We start from the raw sequence: 21,702 nt of genomic DNA on the forward strand, positions 1-21,702 counted from the left end.
TGGCCAATTTTTTTTTTTTTTTTTTTTCTATAACGTTTTGAGATTCTTTTTGTTACTTTGACCATTGTCTTTTATATAGCTTAGTTGGTTGATTCCTTTCTCTTTCATTTCTGTTGATCAATTTTTCAAAGAAGTATCTTGAAAGTTAAAGTTTTTTCTATTCATATTTCCCGTAACCTGAAAAACCTTCAAATTTACATACAGAACTTACATCTCCCTTAGTGAAGAATCAGGGTCTTGTCCTATCTAGAAAACAAGCTTTATAAAATCATGGCCAAGGTTTTTCAACGCCCTCTTTGAGTATCTTTGCATTGGATTAGGGCCCTTTCATAAAACTCTCTTTTTTGAGTGTTTGGAAGGCGATGCCTCAACTCCTTGTCCTCTTGTGTGCATTTCTACCTTTTTCTTTTAGTAAAATTAAAAAAAATAAAAAATAAAAAATCACGGTGACCTTTCATAAGGATGCTTACAACACTATGTTTTCTTATTCACATAAAAATGATACTCTATCAATATTACATTATACATTATTAATGTTTTAGTTGTTATCTTGACGTTAGCGTGATTGACTAATGAAATCACAGATAAAAAGAAACTGCGTTTATATAAAGCTTTGGATGGCATGTTTTTTGGACCAAGCGTTTCTCAAAGAAAAGCTTTCAGAAGTTGGTCTTGGAATTCTTTTGGCTGCTTTGATGAATAGCTTAGTATGACAAATTGATGGCCGTCAGTTTGAAGAACAATATCTTTATATTTTTGCTGCTATATGTTCTCATTGGGACGCTTTAGATGAAGTTAGGCTGAGGCAGACAGCAGAAGTTTTTTTTTTTTTTTTTTTTCTTTGTGGATATTGAATTTGGTGGTTAGTCTACTCATCCTTTTTTTTTTTAGCAACGATTCAATTTCATCTATCAGTTTAAGGAAATCATCTTCTTGGAGTATCCATGAGGATACTATTTCAGTTATTTTCGCTAGGTTTATGAATTAGCCAATAGCCCCTTAAGTTCTTGTATGCAAAGTTTTGGGTGGTAAGCCTAATGCTTCTAGTTCTTTCATTAGCTGGCTAAGCGAGGAAAATTATTAAGCGTAAATACCAGCCCAAGAGCTTTTGTAATTCTATTTCTTAGCACTCCGAGCCAGGAACCGAATCTCTCTTTATGCAAGATTTGGTATAGGCATACTAAACAAGATCCTATTGTTCAATAGATTTCCTTGAAGTGTTAAACTCCAACGGTAAGATGCACGTTAAAAATCTTTAGTATTATTTTGTTCACTGATAGTTTCTAGCTTAAATGGAATTTTTCTATGCCCTCTCTGGTAATGATCTGGTTGGATAGACTAGGTATAAGCTAGTATCAAGGCAATATGCTAGTGATAAAATTCAACGCACAGGATAAAACACCATTGATATGCGAGTGTGGGAAATATTCTAATGATAAAGTGTATTGCTTTATCAGATATTTCTTACCACATCTTCCCATTTGGATCATTATGACAAGATCAAATATATATTTATATATATGTGTGTGTGTGTGTGTATATATATATATATATATATATATATATATATATAAAGAATCTTCCGTAAGAAATCTTGTTAGTGCAAGTGAAGGAATTGAAGACTTCTTATTGCATGTTCAATTCCACAATTATCGATTTCTCTTGTGATATATAATATATACTTAGGATGTGCTCTAAACATGGTCCTTCTTTTTGCAACTATTGTTTAAATTCTCATGTTTTAACTTCATTTGAATGAGATTTATTCCTTTTCTGTAGCATTTTATATCAACAATGAAATTGTTTCATAGCTAGAGAAAAAAAAATCATCCTCTAGTTGATCCTACAGTCTTCTCTTCTTGAAAAACTCTTCTGTTGCACTCCAAATTAAGGCACAGAAAGCATTCAACCACGATATCCTCTTGGTGTCTTTTAACCTCTAATTGAGCCCTGAAGCACCAACTCTTCATGGTGTCCAGAAATTGGCCACTGTAGGATGAAGATATCCAGCAGCTGGCACCAGAGGGCCACGACAAAGGAGCACAAACCTGAAAACAATGGTTGCCATTTTTCTGAAATCTTTTCACAGAGAGTGAGGACTATGGGATTGAGATAGCAAGGGATCAATTTTTTATTTGAACTTTACAGTCGGTATTAAGACCTCCAAGGGTAAGAAAGAACACAAAGGAGAGCCAGGAAGACTAGTTCCTCTTGGGCTGGACAAGACTAATGGACGAGAATTATCTGCTTTGTGGATCAAACCATTTGTTCTAGCCATTCATCCAGAGGTTTAGTTCAGTCTTCTTATCTAGCTAGCTCTTAACAATCTACACTGTTCTCAATGTGTGCTTTGGCTTTGTAACTCCTTTCTGTAATCCTTTGGCTTGGGCTCTCTTTCATATAATGAATTGGAAGTATTTTTGTTTCCTAATTCAGATGATCTTTTTTCCTTCCCTCCTATGTTTCTCTCAGCCTTCTTAGAGTACTTTCCTTTTCTCTTGTTCTTAAATTTCTGCCTTTGGTATTCGCCTTTGGTTTTGAGTGAGACCCAAGCCTCACAAGTCACATGAGCCTGTATTTTGTTTTCCTTCAATGCAACGTTCTCTTATAACAAGATTCTAGTTGGTAACTACTTGACCAATCTTGGGTGGTGGGTTTCTGACATAATAGTATCTTATTCATATGGTTTCCTTATTATTTATCTTATGATTTATTCTTTGCTTTTTAAAAATACTAAGTTACTCAAACCACCTTTGCTTAGTCTAGAATCATTAGGGCCAGTGAAAAAGTGTAAGGGCTTTCAGAATGAGCCCAACTCATGGTAGCCCTCCAATTTAGAATTTAAAAATCCTATGAGTTTCTTTGTCAACTAAATATTGTATGCGAGTAGCTGCCAAGTGATATTAGTTAAGATGCTCCTAGGTTGGTCCAAATCATATAAAGATGAATAGGATACTTTCTTCGAACATGCCAAGCCAAGTCAATTTAGTTCGGAATAATGAACTCAAGCTTTGATATTGTTTTTGCGCATTGTTTCTGTTGGTGATCTGGAAAATTAAACGCATAAATTTGAGAAGTTATGGGTCGATTCTTCTGATAAACTAGAAAGAAAGTTGAGCCTGGTAGGAAATTTTAGCCCGTGTTTCTTTTGTTGTCTAGAAGGCTCATCTTTGCAATTATACCAAAATACACTGTGAGGCTCGTTTAAAATTTCTAACTGTATGGGGAAGAAAATGCACTTTTAATATACTTAGATGTCCAAATAATTTCATGAATTGACTTCCAACCTTGCTGCTTGAAATTTTCAATAATGGTTTGTGTATGGCTGTCTGGAAAGTTTGAATTTAGCATCAAATTTGTTTAGAGATCACTTGTTATTTTGTCTGAAATTGTTAATATCATGAAATTTGTGGCTTGGTAGCTGATTAAGTTTTGCTCGAAAGTATATTTATATGACTTGCAACTGAAGGAGAAATTTGTCTGATCATTTGCAAAGGAGAAGACAAAAAGACTCCTTAAGTCAAACTTATTCTTATGCTGCTGGGGACTTCGTTTTCTTCTATTTATATTTTGTCATTCATTACTGGTTATGTTAGCTTTTGTTATATTTGAAACTAGTTTACCAATTTAAGTTATATGAGGCCTTTTTTTCTTCTCTTCATTGTATGATTCTACAGGGAGATGATCCAACACAGGCCTTACACCCAAAAGGTGGACTTGTATAGCTTTGGTATCGTTCTGTGGGAGCTCATTACTGGAATGCTTCCATTCCAGAACATGACAGCCGTTCAGGCTGCTTTTGCAGTTGTTAACAAGGGAGTTCGTCCTATCATTCCCAATGATTGCTTACCTGTTTTGAGCGACATCATGACCCGGTGCTGGGATGCCAACCCTGATGTTAGGCCATCATTTTCCGAGGTCGTTCGAATGCTAGAGAATGCACAGACTGAGATCATGACGACTGTCCGTAAAGCTCGTTTCAGGTGTTGCATTATGCAGCCGATGACAACAGACTGATATTAAGTTATAAAAAAAAAAAAAAACAAAAAAGAACTGAACACATTGAAAATGTTAAGCCCAATAAGGAAAGAGAGACATATGAAGAAGAAACTGGAAAAAGAAGAGGCAGATGCAAATAGAAGGTAATTTGTTGGTGTGCTTATCTTTGTGTATTTATCCTATCAGTTTTTTAGTTTCTTTTCAGACATATAGAAGAAAGGAAAACAAAAAAAAAAACAAAAAAAGTTATGATGATGAAACCCTTGAACCTTCTAGTTTTGAGTTTCCTATTTTACTGCATTCCTGTTGGCGACTTAACCATTAAAGAGGAGATTTGACGTGTATGTATACCATTTTACTTGCTCTATGTTAAATTCACTGGAAATGTTAAAACCTTAATCATCCTGCAACCTTCAAATTTCTTTAGAACTTGTCACTCAAGAATGGAATTGCCTTTCCAATTCTCAGCCGATATCGGATCGGCGTTTCATTTTTAGTACTGATTTTCGAGTCTTTTGGTAGAAACCAGTGGAAATCTTGTATTCAAATTTTGCAGTGTGGATGGTGGTAGATGGTAAGGAGGAGGGGCTGTATCATCTTATTTCTGTCTTATAACTTGAGCAAAGTTTGAACTGTCTTTAGAAAAGTCAAGTTTTAGATTTTATGAGAATATTGATTGAGATGTGATTAGAAATTTCATGAAAACTTTAAGAAATTATGAAAATGGATGGAAATTGTTTGAATAGGTAATGAAAATTTAAATATGGCTTAGCTAGACTATACATGGCTAATTTTAGGCACCAAATATTTATAAAATTGAGTTGAAACCAAGGATTAAACTGAGGCAAAATGAACCCATTTCTCGAATCGACAAGAACTTGCGCTTGAGATGTAACCCAAGACCTAAATTGCATTGGCCCTGGCCAAGAAGGTCGAGGTCGAGGTTGAGGCCGAGGCAAGTGTTCTTGCTCATGGGGTTATAAAGCGAGCCAACTGAACCCAAATTGAGTCGATGATGCAGACCATTTTTTTTTTTTTTCCTCTTTCTAATTTGATTATAACTAACAAAAACAGACAGATTCAATGATTTCAGCCATGGTTAAATCACATTACTTAGTGTTTGCCTTCTTTGGGGAAATCGGTGTTGAAAGATTTCAGCCATTTCCATTTTGCAACAAAACTGGCTATTCTTCGGAAGTTTCAGGTCCAATACGAGATTTGGTAACTTGCCTGTCGTGAAGAACTACAGCCATAATGCGAAGAGGAGATGCAATTCAGTATGCTGCGAATCTTATAAGCTCTGGTCTTCATTACAAACTTTTATTGCTGCAAATACTCAAGTATCCACAGATTACTACAGAAGAGAAAAGGGAAAATTGCATTCTTCATACAATTATATCCTTACTCTCAAATGAATTTGAGCCCAGATTTCCAAAATTGGAATGACAAGCAACTAATGGCGCTTCATTTCCTGGAATAAATTCGCCACTCTTGGTGATAATCTAGGAAGAAATTTGAACAGCTTTTGCATGGAAGAATATATAACAATTATCAATATCAATATCAGGAAGGAACAAAAAAGTAGTAGTGATATAATTAGAGAACTTCACACATTACTTAACATACTTTCATTCTAAAGGAATTGGAGGATGAATGTCACAATATTTCATCTACAGTTTACATGAAAAGGGTATGTCATGAATTCGGGAATCCAGGATGAGTATGTCTTGGATTCCCGAATTCATTCTCGTCCTGATCCACCATAAAATTTTCTAAATCTACAAAAACATTGATGGAGGGGAAAGAAAAGATTATAACTACAATGCTTCACTAACGCAAGAATGAATGTAATTTCCATTAAACCTTCAGAGATTAAATTAAAGTTACAAACGTTAAAAACTTAAACAAAATACAAGCAATAATACTACAATATAGTTATCTTTGTGTTACTTGTGTTCTCTTGTGTTTGGATACCTAGCAAATTTTTCGTATATGTGTCCCCTCAACCAAAAGCTACAAAACAGCACATGCAATTACTATAATATGAGGCCCTTCTATTTTACTTACAAATGACCACTATGTGCATATACGCAAAATGGAAACCCAAAGTGAGACATCGGATCTAGCAAGATACCAAATCTCAAGAAAAATATGGACCTTTCTTGACATACCTGGTTTCTTTTCACAAAATGGAAACCATCTCAAGCTTCTGGTTTCTTCTCACATCGAGCATCTCTGCTGCCAGTGGCACTTTCTTGACTACCTGTTAAATGTAGGAACATAACAGTAGTTGACAGAGAGCTTGAGAACTGTTACCAAAGGGAATCTTTAAAAATGAGTTCAACATTAACTTAAAAACCTAATAATCCAGCTAGTCATACAACCATCCCACACTATGAAGTGGAAAGCCTTTACAACAAAAAGGTGAGGGAACATCAGAATAAAGATTGAATCAGAACATCAAGCACTCTCCCAAAATTCACAGTTGCTCCACTTTATCCCTCAAACTTGAATACGTGAATTAGATTGTCAATTGCTTGCTATGGTTTTAGAATCAAGTGGCTACAAAACTTGAGGAAAAAACCAAAGAAATTATGGGCAAGCTAATAATTATTTACTGTCAAAGTGCCTTGAGTTCTTTAGAAATATCCAAAGCCATTTGCGGATAATAGTCCTGTTTCTAAGTCTGATGTTTCCAATATTGAGGCCTCTACACTTGGTTGGAAAGGTGACAGTTTCCCATGCAACCAGTCAATGGGGAGTTTTTATCGTTTAAATGAATAGTAAGAAGAAAAAGAATATGCCATGTAGCCTAATAGGTCCCTCCCTTGAGCTAAGGGCCCTCTCAAGAGTGTCTCTAAAATGACTTCAAACTTGGAAGCTACTATAATAGAAATTTCAAAAACAGAGTGTGATTACGGGGGAGAGTAGAAAGAATCACATTAGCCAAAGTAAGATGGCGCACTCCCCTTCTTTTATTTATTATTATTTCATTTTTTAATTATCTCCACAAGAATCTTGAAAACAAGCACTACGTTCATGAGTTCATGATCTATGGAAATGCTATGAAGATACAGCACGATAATAAGGTAGCAGCGGATACAGTTCATAGTTCTATTCAACGTGAAAACAAAAAGCAAATAGAAGTTGATCATCAGCTTAATAAAGAAAAACTTGAAGTTGGAGAGATTTGTATGGCTCATGTAGACAAAGAGACAGCAACTTTTCTTAAGAAGGTTCCAAATATTCTTCAAAAGGTTATTCAGATGCAGCAGTTTTTGTTTCCTCCAATGAGAAACATGACTTTTAATTTGGAGAGAAGCAGCAGTTTAAAACTCTGTATTCATAAGCAGAAGTGATCATTATCTTATGCTACGTACTAGGTCCTCACTTTGTAGTTAAACTATGAGTTCACCATGTATATTTCCTAACTATAAAAGAGAGAAGAAGTTCTCTAATTAGAAATGCTTCAGAAGAACCATCTCGGGCCTAGCAATCAAGGACAGTATAAACCGTAAATAACTTAAGAGGGAATGAGTTCAAGCCATGGTGGTCACCTATCTAGGATTTAATATCCTCTAACTATATGTAGTCGGGTCAGGCTCATCCAAACTCTCAAGAACATATAAAAAATAAAGAAAAATAAGAGCTTTGGAAAACAATGCAGAAAGAATGAACATATATAGTCAATAAAGAGCTTTGGACCAATCAAAATTTCTCTTTAAACGGCAGGACATGTGATAAAGTAAAACTACTCATCTATTACCTATCAAGAAAGGGCATGAGAACGTAATCATGAACCACAAAATTCAATGCCCAGGGTATAATTATTAAGACTATCAGAAATTTTGCCTGCAAAAAATAAAAAAGAAAATAGTTTAGAATAGAAGTGGTTTCTTTCTGAAAATAATGTCAAAACCAGTGATTTCAAAGTGCAAGGCAGTTCCCTGTTCAGTGCTATACTTGAAAAGGATCCAATCATCAACAAGTGCGCGATAACTGCTAATTTGTAAACAAAAGTTCTCAAAAAGGTGAAATCATTTAGATCCTAATACAAGAAGGTTTGAACACTGTAAAAGAGAAACATGTCTCCTATTTATATCTAGCCAAAAACTGGTGCATTCTCTACAAATGTTCCAGCCTTCCTTTGAGGTCTCATGCCTAAAAAAGTATTGTATGGAGACAGAAAAATGAGTGGTTTTTTTTTTTTTTGGTTCGACGAATTTTGCTAGGTCTTTGTAGGCCAGTATACTATGTGAGGGTGATCTAGTGGCTGGATTTCAAGGTTTTGTAGATTGGTCGTTGTCTTCCCCAAGGGCAGGGTGGTGTCAAAAAACAAGCACTCCCAATAGTGTGGACTCCAATCCTTAACCACTCCCAAAAATTCCATAATGTGAGACAAAATACAAGAGAGAATACTTATAGTTTATGTTATTCCATACATTAGAGTTTCATACAATATTATTGAATTATTAATATAAGTAAATTTACTGTAACCCATTCATTTAAGTTTTTGAGATGATTAGTGATAACAAGGTAGTAGAGTAGGAGATCTTGTGTTTGTATTCCAGAAATGTCATTTCCTCCCCAATTATTACTGATTGCCACTTGTTGGGCATTCTACAAATTTCCAAGCCCAGCAGGAGAAGGTTAAAGTATTGATACAATTAAACTCAACACAAACCATCAACTTAAGTTCTTGAATGAATTGGTGATTTAACAAATATAAGCATACATGGAAGCCCCTGATGTAGTGAAAAACTAAAATAAAAGACAGAAAAACTAATAAATTTCTGTTTACATTATTACACACACTATAACAATATAGATGTTATAGCAAGTCATCCAACATAATATTGTGCGACACAGGCTGGGCAAGCAATGAGCCTCAAGTGTCTTTCTATGGCAAAAAGTTTCAATATATTGTATAGCCAAAAGGACAGTCAGATGATTGTGGGTTGTCATAGGCATGAGCAACATTGCGCCAAGTGAGGGCCCAATGGATAGCGATCAAGGAAAACCTTTCATAGTTAATCAAGTCTCATAAGTTGTACAAAGAGAAGTGCCATCAAACAAGCAACAATGCATAAAGGTACCCCATGACATGAGCTAAGTAGGGTGGTTGCTTATGTCATGTTAAGTGTGCAAAGAAAAGGGGAGGTAACATTAGACTATTTCGGTTGAGGATTGTTGGAGTCTCACATTGACTAATTAAGAGGAAGATTATGGGTACATAGGTATGGGGCATTATCTCCATTGGTATGAGGCTTTTTGGGGAAACCAAAAGCAAAGCCATCAAAGCTTATACTCAAGTGGACAATATTATATCAATGTGAAGGTTCGTTGATTCCTATTAGTGGTATCAGAGTTATGCCCTTATCTTAACTTAGCCATGTCAATAAAATCCTTAAGTGTCGAATAAAGAAGTTGTGAGCCTCAAAGGTGTAGTCATCTGTGGTAGAGCTCTATTAGACTAGTAATGTTCTCAGAGAAGAGGAGTCATTTAGGTAGTGCGGGATGGATAGATAACTATTTAAGAGGAGGCTCAATGGTGAAATCTGCTTGAGGGCTCCAGAGAGGAATGAGTCGTAAGGGGAGGGCTCAATGTTGTACTTTGTTCGAGGGGAGGATTGTTGGAATCCACATTGGTTAATTAAGGGGAAGATCATGGGTATATAAGTAAGAAACATTATCTCTATTGGTATAAAGCCTTTAGGGAAAACCAAAAGCAAAGTCATGAGAGCGTAGGCTCAAAGTGGACAATATCATACCAAAGTAGAGGTTTGTTGTTCCTATCAAGTTCTTGATCCAAGGAGGCGAGAGAACCTAGGGCTTTAGGCAAGTATCTAACTACAATAAATGTGCATGATCAAGGTGCATATAAATAAGCATGCTAGTTACAAGCACACTAAGCAAATCATGAGCAAAAAGAGTGGTCAAACATGTGGTTAGATAGGACAAATGTTTAAGATGACCATTAGATATCAATGTTCAATAGACACCATCAATGCATGAAAGGGCTCAGTACAAGCCCAGCCGCGTTAAAGACTCATGAAACTAGCCAAAGAAAGACTAGACTTCTGGCGTCATACAAATGAAGATGGTAGAGTAATTACTAAATCTTAATAAGTAGTAAACTAAGTTGATTGTGAATGATATTAATACTAGTCAGAACCAGTCCATTTAAGGTTATACCACATTGCATACATGAGCTTACCGAATTTAAGGAGGCATACTGGAAAACACGGTCTTCATAGAGCATGTCATCCTCTTCCTTCCCAAGAATCAAATCCCTGACAGACTCAACAAATCTCTTCTAAGGAACTAACTCACGAGCATCTGACGATTCTTCGTTCAATTCCCCAAGACCATTATCCCAATCTTGACTCCATGAAGTTCGAACATGATTTTTGTATCATCATCAAGCCAATCAGTCCACCTCTGCCCCTGCTCGTTCCTCACATCCTCCTGTGCTTCCTTCAACTCTATAATGGCCTCAGCCCTCTTCTTCCACGCCTCAAAATTTTCATCATCAGATATGTCTTCATCACTCGCAACACTCTCCAACTCATCCTCCAGCGTGCCATCACTCTTCAAACCGAACCAATTTCCATCATCGTCAAAGAAAAACTTCTGCCACCAACTCCTTTTCCTCGAATAGCCATCCTTCGTAGCATTGAGAACATGCCTACTGAATCCTTTTCCCTTACGGCCTGACCAAGCCAGTTTATCCAAGGAATTGCACGAAGGAAAATTGAAAACACAAAACACCTTGCAGTCAACAAATATTAACTGGTGGCGTAATAGCATTGAAGTACTCATCAAGAACATGTGCATAAATCCACATTTTTGGGCTTTCCAATACGGTAGTACGTGCAAATCAGAAGAGATTAGAGAATGAAACTAAGAATGTCTAAAAGTACTTCGATGGAGAGTTCAGCTGCCTGCAATTCTATTAGGAGGATATTTTGGACTTATATGAGTTAGAATATAACTGAGATATTTAGGAAGTTGTTGGAGATATATTAGTTAGATTATATGTGAGATATTTAGAGAGTGATTAGTATAAATTTGATTAATAGTGTATTTTATTTATTTACCAGATTTAGTCTATTTTTAGGTATTAGTTAATAGTTTGTATCTATTTAAACGTGGTAAACCTGAATGAAGTATATACATTTTTCCAATTCTATTTTCTATTTCTAAACATGTTATCAGAGCATCGATCGTGATGTTCTTGAATATCAAAATTTTCTTTATGGCGGAATCAGCCAAATCCAGCTTTAAAATTTCGGAGGTTGATTTAACACATCCTTACTATATGCATCACTGATCAGCGAGGATATTCACTTGTTCCAATCAAATTAAATGGAGCAAATTACCAATCCTGGAGTAAATCAGTTATGCACAAGAAGAAAATTGGCTTCATTGATGGCACAATTGAGGAACCGCCCCTTGATGGCACAATTGAGGAACCGCCCCAAGATGCAAATTCAATCGAATTCGAACTTTGGAATCAGTGCAACAGTATGATAATATCTTAGTTAACTCATTCTGTTGAAGCAGATATCGCTAAAAGCATTATTCACGCCAAGACAGCTCATCAAGTGTGGGTTGATCTTCGCGATCAATTCTCACAAAAGAATGCTCCAGCAATTTTTCAAATACAAAACTCGATAGCAACGATGTCACAAGAAACCATGGCACTGTCAACATATTTCACCAAGCTCAAAGCACTCTGGGATGAACTGGAAGCGTACCGCACACCATTTACGTGTAATCAACGTCAAATACATATTGATCAACGCGAAGAAGACAAGTTGATGCAATTGTTCATGGGGCTCAATGAGTCTTATAAAACGGTGAGATCTAACATATTGATGATTTCTCCATTACCTAATGTGAGATAAACTTATTCATTACTTGTACAAGAAGAGATGCTGCGACAGGTAACTTCTAAACCTACTGAGAATTTCTCGATTGCATCAGCAGTGCAGAAGAAAACAACATATTCAAAATTCGCCTAGGACAAATTGTGTGAACACTGCAATAAAAGTGGTCATACAATCAATGAGTGTCGAATTTTTAAGTTTCATTGTAAGTTTTGTGATAGAAGGGGACATATAGAAAATCGGTGTCGACAGAAAAATAATTCTACAAGGACAAGACAAGTCAATCAACACAATCATCGTGGATATCGATCATCTGCAAATATGGCCGATGTTTCATAGTTGAATACAGAAGAACAGTCACCTAATTCCATTCCAAATTTTTCTTCTGAGCAATTACGACAGATAGCACAAGCCTTATCTACAATCAATCAAAACCCTTCTGGTAATTCTGACAATCACATCAATGTTGCAGGTTTGTTTCCCATATCTACATTATCTGTTAACTCTGCGAGTTCTAATTCATGGATTCTCGATAGTAGAGCTACGGATCATATAGTATCAAAATCTTCTGTTATGACTGATCCAAAGGCTGTCATCATGTCTACAATAAATTTGCCTAATGGAGAGACAGCACGTGTGTCACATACTGGCAATATTTCCCTTAGCCCTAACCTTAAGTTAAACAACATTTTATGTGTGCCTTCATTCAATTTAAACCTAATGTCGATTAGCAAACTTACCAATAACTTGAAATGTTATGTCACCTTCTATCCTGATTCTTGTGTTATGCAGGACTTGGCTACGGGGAAGATGATTGGCTCGGGTAAACAATTTGGAGGTCTCTATCATATTTCTTCATCTCCAATCAAATCTTCAGCTCATCAAGTATCTCAGTCATCTGATTTGTGGCATTTACGTCTAGGTCATCATTCTTTTTCTCGTTTTAAATTTCTAGCTGATCAATTGCATCTTAATAATGCGAGTTATTCTCATAATTGTAGTATCTGCCCGTTAGCAAAACAAACTAGGTTGTCTTTCCCAAGAAGTTCAATAACAACCCATTCTGCCTTTGATCTGACATATTGTGATGTTTGGGGACCACATAAAATTCCTACCCATTCTGGTTTGCGTTTTTTTCTCACTATTGTTGATGATTTTACTCGATATACTTGGGTTTTTCTAATGCAACATAAGTCAGAAGTACATCATTTGTTAATGAACTTTGTTAAATTTGTTCAAACTCAATTTCATACTACTATCAAGATAGTTCGATCAGACAATGGGACTGAGTTTCTATCTTTGCAACCATTCTTTACTTCTTGTGGTATTGAATTTCAACGCACTTGTGTCTATACTCCACAACAAAATGGAGTCGTAGAACGTAAGCATCGCCATATCCTAAATGTAGCTAGGTCTCTTCTTTTTCAGTCACAGGTTCCACTTAATTTTTGGGGAGAGTGCGTTTTAACGGCTGTTTATCTTATAAATAGAACGCCATCACCAGTGTTATCTAACAAGACACCCTTTGAAGCACTCTACAAACGATCACCTACATTTCATCATCTTAAAGTTTTTGGTTATAAATGTTATGCAACTATAGTACATCCTAAGCAAAAATTTGAACCTCGGGCAATTCCTTGTGTTTTCGTAGGATATCCTTATGGTCATAAAGGTTACAAATTGTATGACATGCAATCTCAAAAATTCTTTATCAGCCGTGATGTTAAATTTTGTGAAGATGATTTTCCTTTTTCATCAGCTTCACAAACTTCGACATTAGCTCCTTCGACTCCTGTTGTTCCACTTCATGATCCATCCTACTTAAGCATCCATCCTCCACCTTCCATTCCTCCTTCACCTCCTATCCCTTCACCTACTACTTCGTCGTCTCCTCCACCTTCTCCAGATTTGCCCACTGATTCCAATCTTATCCCGCCTGATACATCAGCTCCACTCCGACATTCTACTCGCACTAAACAGCCTCCAGCTTGGCATAAGGATTATGAGATGTCTTCTAGAGCCAATCATTTAACCTCTAGCTCAAGTCCTGGCACTGGCACCAGGTATCCCCTTCATCATTACTTTTCATTCTCTCGTTTTTCTCCTACTCAACGTGCTTTTCTAGCTCTTATTACATCCCAGACATAACCTAAAACCTATGACGAGGCAGTTGGCGACCCTTTATGGCAGCAGGCTATGAATGACGAAATTGCAGCTTTGGAACGTAACCATACATGGTCTCTCGTTCCTCTACCACCTGGTCATAAAGCTATTAGTTGTCGCTGGGTGTACAAAATTAAATACAACTCTGATGGTTCTGTTGAACGTCATAAAGCTCGACTTGTAGCAAAGGGATACACTCAGGTTGAAGATATTGATTACACAGAAACATTTTCCCCTACAGCGAAACTTACTACAGTTCGTTGCTTACTCACTGTTGCTGCTGCTCGAAAATGGTTCACCCATCAGTTGGATGTTCAAAATGCCTTTCTCCATGGTAATCTAGACGAAGAAGTTTATATGTCTTTACCACCAGGTCTTCGCCGACAGGGGGAGAATACAGTATGTCGGCTCCATAAATCTCTTTATGGATTAAAACAGGCTTCTCGCAATTGGTTCTCCATATTTTCTACAACTATAAAAAATGCAGGCTACACGCAGTCCAAAGCTGACTACTCTTTGTTTACCAAGAGTAAAGGTACTTCTTTCACTGCAGTTCTAATCTATGTTGATGATATTCTGTTGACAGGAAATGATCTCAAAGAAATGCAATATCTCAAGACTAGTTTACTCCAGAAATTTCTTATCAAAGATTTAGGAAATTTGAAATATTTTCTAGGCATTGAATTTTCTCGGTCTAGAAAAGGAATTTTTATGTCTCAAAGGAAGTATGCTCTAGACATCCTTCAAGACAAATTTCCTATGGAACAAAATCTGAAACTTTCTTTAACTGAAGGAGAGAAATTGAGCGATCCAAATAAATACAGGCGGTTGATTGGCAGATTAATATATTTGACTGTCACTAGGCCTGACATAGCTTATTCAGTTCGTATGCCTAGTCAATTTATGCATGAACCAAGAAAACCACATTGGGAGGCAGCTCTTCGAGTTGTGAGGTACATCAAAGGCACTCCTGGTCAAGGACTCCTACTGCCATCTGAAAACAATTTAAGATTACAAGCATATTGCGATTCTGACTGGGGTGGTTGCCGAACTTCCAGACGGTCTATTTCTGGGTTCTGCATTTTCCTTGGAAATTCAATTATTTCTTGGAAGTCTAAAAAGCAGACTAATGTGTCCAGATCATCAGCAAAAACCGAGTATCGAGCTATGGCAAATACTTGTTTAGAGTTAACTTGGTTAAGATACATTCTTCAAGACTTGAATGTTCCACTGTCCGAACCAGCATTATTATATTGTGATAATCAAGCAGCATTACATATAGCAGCTAATCCAGTTTTTCACAAACGTACGAAACACATTGAAATAGATTGTCATATAGTTCGAGAAAAGTTACAAGCTGGAATCATCAAACCGTGTACTTAGCAGGGAAACCATGTACTATAAAGAAAAAGAAATTAAAATCGTCGCCTGAGATATTCAAACTCTCGCGGGGAAACCCCAAGTACTTAGCAGGCACACGCCTTAATCACTCGGCCAAAGCGACACATATTTTTGACAATAGATGTCTAAAATATACAAAAATTTGAAGGTCAAACGTTCAATAAATACAAATCTACGAGAAATAAAGAAAAAGAAATTAAAATCGTCACCTAAGAGATTCGAACTCTCGCGGGGAAACCCCATGTATTTAGCAGGCACACGCCTTAACCACTCGGCCAAAGCGACACATATTTTTGACAATAGAGGTCTAAAATATACAAAAATTTGAAGGTCAAACGTTCAATAAATACAAATCTACGAGAAATAAAGAAAAAGAAATTAAAATCGTCACCTGAGAGATTCGAACTCTCGCGGGGAAACCCCATGTACTTAGCAGGCACACGCCTTAACCACTCGGCCAAAGCGACACATATTTTTGACAATAGAGGTCTAAAATATACAAAAATTTGAAGGTCAAACGTTCAATAAATACAAATCTACGAGAAATAAAGAAAAAGAAATTAAAATCATCACCTGAGAGATTCGAACTCTCGCGGGGAAACCCCATGTACTTAGCAGGCACACGCCTTAACCACTCGGCCAAAGCGACACATGTTTTTGACAATAGAGGTCTAAAATATACAAAAATTTGAAGGTCAAACGTTCAATAAATACAAATCTACGAGAAATAAAGAAAAAGAAATTAAAATCGTCACCTGAGAGATTCGAACTCTCGCGGGGAAACCCCATGTACTTAGCAGGCACACGCCTTAACCACTCGGCCAAAGCGACACATATTTTTGACAATAGAGGTCTAAAATATACAAAAATTTGAAGGTCAAACGTTCAATAAATACAAATCTACGAGAAATAAAGAAAAACTAAAATATACAAAAATTTGAAGGTCAAACGTTCAATAAATACAAATCTACGAGAAATAAAGAAAAAGAAATTAAAATCAAAATTTGAAGGTCAAACGTTCAATAAATACAAATCTACGAGAAATAAAGAAAAAGAAATTAAAATCGTCACCTGAGAGATTCGAACTCTCGTGGGGAAACCCCATGTACTTAGCAGGCACATGCCTTAACCACTCGGCCAAAGCAACACATATTTTTGACAATAGAGGTGTAAAATATACAAAAATTTGAAAGTCAAACATTCGCATTTTGAGAAATAAAGAAAAATAAAATACAATTGTCGTTTTAAGAGATTTGAAATCTCACCGGAAAACCCCACGTATTAAGAAAGCACACACTTTAACCACTCAACCAAAGCAACATATAATTTTTGTAATAGAATTCTAAACTATACAAAAATTTTAAAGTTAAATTAAATACAAATCGTTCGTTAACCTGGAATTCAAATAATTTACGCTCTAAAGGAATAAACCCCAGCTTCTTAGCAGGCACACGCTTTAACAGAAAGACCCAAAATTTTCTACTTAATTTAAAGTTGTCACTATATACATATTATGAACATTGAATGCGGAAACATTTCACTTAACTTTTCATGAAATGTCACTTTTATCTTAAAATCATGGACTTGAGTGTTTTTAAAACACCTATAAAAAACAACACAACAAAAGCCTAAGAAAATAAATACAATTACCCTATACATTGTCATGGTCTCAAGTTGCGATGTCATCATCAATCGTACAGGAATGCCTTAACCTGATATAGGGGTAGCACGTGGCTTGAGTATTTAAAGAAATACTTAGTAAGTGATTCCATTATTTGGGGTTAAATGCAAGAACTTGTGAATGCAATGACGGGACATATCATATCAGTCTATTTTCCTACGACACTATCCTAATGAGCAACTTAGATGTATATCATATACTCTACACACAACCCATATGTGCGAGTATGGGCTCCAGACAGTTTGTACATAGTTGGGCCCCTTTTCTTGTTAGGCGAGCCTGCTCTAGTAGCTCCTTATGCGTATCTGTCATGGCACCATTATGTAAAACATAATGATACTTCACCTGCCTAGTGGTGTATGAATCCGTACTCTCGTGATGGAATAGGGGTATCCCCCATGCATGAGCACACATAATGCATGAGGTCCCAATATTTTTCTATTTTCAACATTATTAAATATAACCCCGTTATCGTTTTACATTCCTATCATATCATTTCTCATTTTTTCCGTCCTCATAATACTAATGAGGTTATACTTCATGTCATTTATCATGATTTTATGTCATTCATATCATGTTGTATACATACAATTTAGGAGACGTAACATAATATTTCATGCTTTTAACGTAACATTTCATCATATACATAGCATACCATAACATATCGCATCACAATATATTATATCATAAATATGTCAATTTATCACATATCTCGTACCATAACATTTTTCATATCATATCACAATACATACATACATACATATATATATACACGTCATTCACATGTCGTATCATAATCATATCATAAACACTTCGGGATTATATCGTTCCCTAACTTATTATAGCCTTAGCATTCTTATACATATTAATGTCATATCATTACATGAACGTACCTTATTCATATTGTCACAGGAATGTATCCTAACACTATCGTTCTATCAATCTATCATGATCCTATCTCCTATCTCTTTCTACTCATAGCCTAACCGTATTCTTTTATCAATCGATTATGACCATATCGTTTTATCAATCTCTCATATTCAAAGCACTTTGATACGTAACCTAAACTTAACGTTTCATGAACATATCTTACTTTTATCATTATTTTACGTTTTGTACATCCTTCTCGTATCTTATCTCAAACATAACATTGAACACATCGTACCATAAGTATTATCTTTCAATTCATATATTATAACATATACACATTATATCATAAGCATGTGTATTGGATAAGTAAAGTCTTGGAATGTATATATATATTTATTATAATCTGGCTCGGTGTGTCGAGATTGGGGGTTATCTTGGAAGTTTGAGTCCAATTTCTTCCACTTCAAGTGTATTACATAACCTCGAACCACAAAGCATAGAATCAGACTCTATTGGAAGGTAATGTATCAACCATCTTTCCCTTTCCTTCTGTGAGAGAGCCACGCACAACAGACTTGCTATACAAAAATTTGGAAGTCAAACGTTCTCCTTGAGAGATTTGAACTCTGACGGGGAAACCCCATGTACTTAACAAGCACACGCCTCAACCACTCGGCCAAAGCAACACATATTTTTTACAAGAGAAATCTAAGATATACAAAAATTTACAAGTCAAATGTTCTCATTAACAAATAAAATAAATATAAATCTCTCGTTAACTTGGAATTCAAAGAATTTATGCTCTAAATGAATATCTAATGTAAAAATCAAACGAGAAATAAAGAAAAAATTTTAAACCATTATGTAAGAGATTCAAACTCTAGCCGAAAACTTTATGTACTTAGCAAGTATTGTCCTCTCTCTAGGTTTTCTATTTCATGGCTAGGGTTAAGAACCCAAACTCATCGGTAATAGATATATTGTCCTCTTTGAGCTTTCCATTCTAGGCTTTCTTTCAAGGTTTTAAAACGTGTCTGCTAGGCAGAGGTTTCCACACCCTTAAGGAATGCTTAGCTCACTTCACAAACCAATATGAGATCTCACAATTTGCCCTCCTTCCGAGTCCAGCATCCTCAATGACACTCGTTTCCCTCTCTAATCGATGTGGGATCTCACAATTCACCTCCCCTTTAGGTCTCAGCGTCCTCGTTGGCACTCATTCCTCTCTCCAATAGATATGAGATCTCACAATTCACCCCTTTTGGAGTTCATCGTTCTCGCTGGCACACCGCCCGATGTCCACCCCCTTCAGGACTCAACGTCCTTGTTGGCGCACCGCCCAGTATCTAGCTCTAATACCATTTGTAATAGCTCAAGTTCACTGCTAACAGATATGGTTCTCTTTGAACTTTTGTTTCCGAGCTTCCCCTCAAGATTTTAAAATATGTCTGCTAAGAAGAGATTTTTACACTTTTATAAGAATGCTTTATCCACCACTCCAACCGAGGTAGAATCACACACTAGGATTCCAAAGGTTTTGCAAGATCTCTTACTCCTATATTCTCAAAACATTTGGACAGCTTATGGTTTAAGTTGAGGTAATCTACTTCTAGCGTGAGATACATAAGCACAACACCTTCGTTATTGCTTGCCCACAGTTTTTATAAAACCCTACTTGTTCACAATTTTTTCGGTCACAAAAAGGTGATATTTTGCAAAATAATTGACTCAATACCCCCAAATTTAAACGGGATAATGTTCGTATCGACTTTAAAAATGATAACAAGGTAGGATGGCGCTTAACATGGTAGCTAATTTAGAAGACTGCATTGAAGTACTAATCACGACTACGTGAATTTCTAACTTAGTGGACTTATTAAACCACCTAGATGTAAGAGTAAGTATTATCAAGTCGATTTCTATAATTGGTGGGTGATTCCCGCAAGAAGACGATTCCCTTGGTAATTTTAATACGTAGGATAAACAATTCATAGTTTTACTTTGGGTCGATCTTCTTTCACATTTTTCAAACGTTTATGCATTTAATTCCTTCTATCATTTCAATATGTAGAAGTCCTCTAAATGACTAGAAAATGTAGGAAGTTTTCCTTATTTTTCGTCTTATTCGAACAATGCATTACATCACTATAGTTATTCGTTGCATGATTGTCTTCTTCTATTTCATCTCAAAATTTTCTTGCAACAAATACATCAATTAATTAAGAATTTTTGTTATAAAAAATATTATATCATGAAATTAATTACGTTCACAAAATAGTTATTCAATTAATCAATTTAAAATTTTAATAGATAGAAATTAATTACGTTCACAAAATAGTTATTCAATTAATCAATTTAAAATTTTAATAGATAGAAATTAATTACGTTCACAAAATAGTTATTCAATTAATCAATTTAAAATTTTAATAGATAGAATTTACGCAATATATAAAATCATTCTTAGATATAAAATGTATATTTCATTTTAAAACTTAGGGAGTATTTAATTTTGTAGAAAGAATGCCTCATTTAACCTTGAATAAGAAAATACGAAATTAAAAAGAAAAAACATTTGAAAACGTCGCCTGAGAGATTCGAACTCTCGCGGGGAAACCCCATGTACTTAGCAGGCACACGCCTTAACCACTCGGCCAAAGCGACGACATGTGAATTAGGACACAATTTTTTAATTGTTCTTTTCATTTGTTTTTTTTTTTTTTTTTTTTGAATTGTTAGGCATTTATAGAACACCGATCGACTTTTTTACAATCATTAGCAAAAAGTTGAAAACAATGGCCTATTGGGGGACTTGGGAGTATGAATTGCATATCAAAAGCAAGGTTTTGACATCAGAAATAATAGAAGCCAGCCAAGTAGAATCACACCTCACAACATCACAACACCAGTCATACAATACAAGAAGCTTAGCTAATGACAAATCCAATGGGGGAGAGCATGTCTTATGCTACAGACATGGACATAATCTGGCGAGCTATACCTGGATCTTGTTGCAGCAGCTCCCTCAAGTTGTTCTCCACCTCTGCCAACTGCTTCTCCAAATACTCCTTTGAGCTCTACAAATGTGCAAGAAGATCGATTATCTTTCATGGATATAGAAAGAACCAAAAAACGACAACGATAAAACAAGAATATCTCCAAATAGTGTAAAATGCGGGGTTGGTTAGTGTGTTAATGCAAAAATTGAAATGTGAGAGCATACATGCTAATTGGCAAAGGTACTAAAGTATAGAACTAAGAGGCGAAATGTGAGATCTCACACTTCTCTTTAGTAGACGCGTTTGAGGGGAAGTTCGAAAGGAAAAGTCAAAAGAGAACAATATTTGCTAGCGGTGGGCTTGGACCATTACAAATGGTATCGAGCTAGACACCGGGCGATGTGCCAGTGAGGAGGTTGAACGCCGAAGGGGGTGGACACGAGACAGTGTGCCAGCAAGGACGCTAGGCCCCAAAGAGGAGTGGAGTGAGTGGTCCCACATCGATTGGAGAAGAGAATATCATACCATTGTCGATAATTTAGGGAATGATCATGGTTTATAATAAAAAAAAATATATTATCTCCATTGTTGTGAGGTCTTTTCAAAACCTCAAATCCACGAGAGCTTATGCTCAAAGTGGACAATATCGTACTATGGTAGAGAGTCGTGTTCATCTAACAGTGTTATAGCATGCAAGCAA

The 21,702-nt window shown here is 36.0% G+C and overlaps 1 protein-coding gene and 6 non-coding genes across 7 annotated transcripts in view; 1 reads left to right on the forward strand and 6 right to left on the reverse strand.

The window, feature by feature from the left end:
• Positions 1-4,398, forward strand: part of LOC111491834 (serine/threonine-protein kinase HT1-like) — a 9,698-nt gene extending 5,300 nt beyond the window's left edge. Inside the window, exon 3 of the mRNA XM_023140888.1 lies at positions 3,678-4,398. Within this exon, the coding sequence (XP_022996656.1) occupies positions 3,678-4,017 (340 nt within the window). The 3' untranslated portion in view covers positions 4,018-4,398. The remainder of the gene's footprint in view (positions 1-3,677) is intronic.
• An 11,260-nt stretch (positions 4,399-15,658) lies between these two features.
• TRNAS-GCU lies at positions 15,659-15,740 on the reverse strand. Its single transcript has one exon. It is a non-coding gene; the product is annotated as a tRNA-Ser (tRNA).
• A 100-nt stretch (positions 15,741-15,840) lies between these two features.
• TRNAS-GCU lies at positions 15,841-15,922 on the reverse strand. Its single transcript has one exon. It is a non-coding gene; the product is annotated as a tRNA-Ser (tRNA).
• A 100-nt stretch (positions 15,923-16,022) lies between these two features.
• Positions 16,023-16,104, reverse strand: TRNAS-GCU. Its single transcript has one exon. It is a non-coding gene; the product is annotated as a tRNA-Ser (tRNA).
• Positions 16,105-16,204: 100 nt separating this feature from the next.
• On the reverse strand, positions 16,205-16,286 carry TRNAS-GCU. The gene has a single exon. It is a non-coding gene; the product is annotated as a tRNA-Ser (tRNA).
• A 234-nt stretch (positions 16,287-16,520) lies between these two features.
• Positions 16,521-16,602, reverse strand: TRNAS-GCU. Its single transcript has one exon. It is a non-coding gene; the product is annotated as a tRNA-Ser (tRNA).
• Positions 16,603-20,585: 3,983 nt separating this feature from the next.
• Positions 20,586-20,667, reverse strand: TRNAS-GCU. The gene has a single exon. It is a non-coding gene; the product is annotated as a tRNA-Ser (tRNA).
• Positions 20,668-21,702: the final 1,035 nt, after the last annotated feature.

This window comes from Cucurbita maxima, unplaced genomic scaffold, assembly GCF_002738345.1.
Source record: "Cucurbita maxima cultivar Rimu unplaced genomic scaffold, Cmax_1.0 Cma_Scf00017, whole genome shotgun sequence".
Classification (NCBI taxonomy): domain Eukaryota; kingdom Viridiplantae; phylum Streptophyta; class Magnoliopsida; order Cucurbitales; family Cucurbitaceae; genus Cucurbita; species Cucurbita maxima.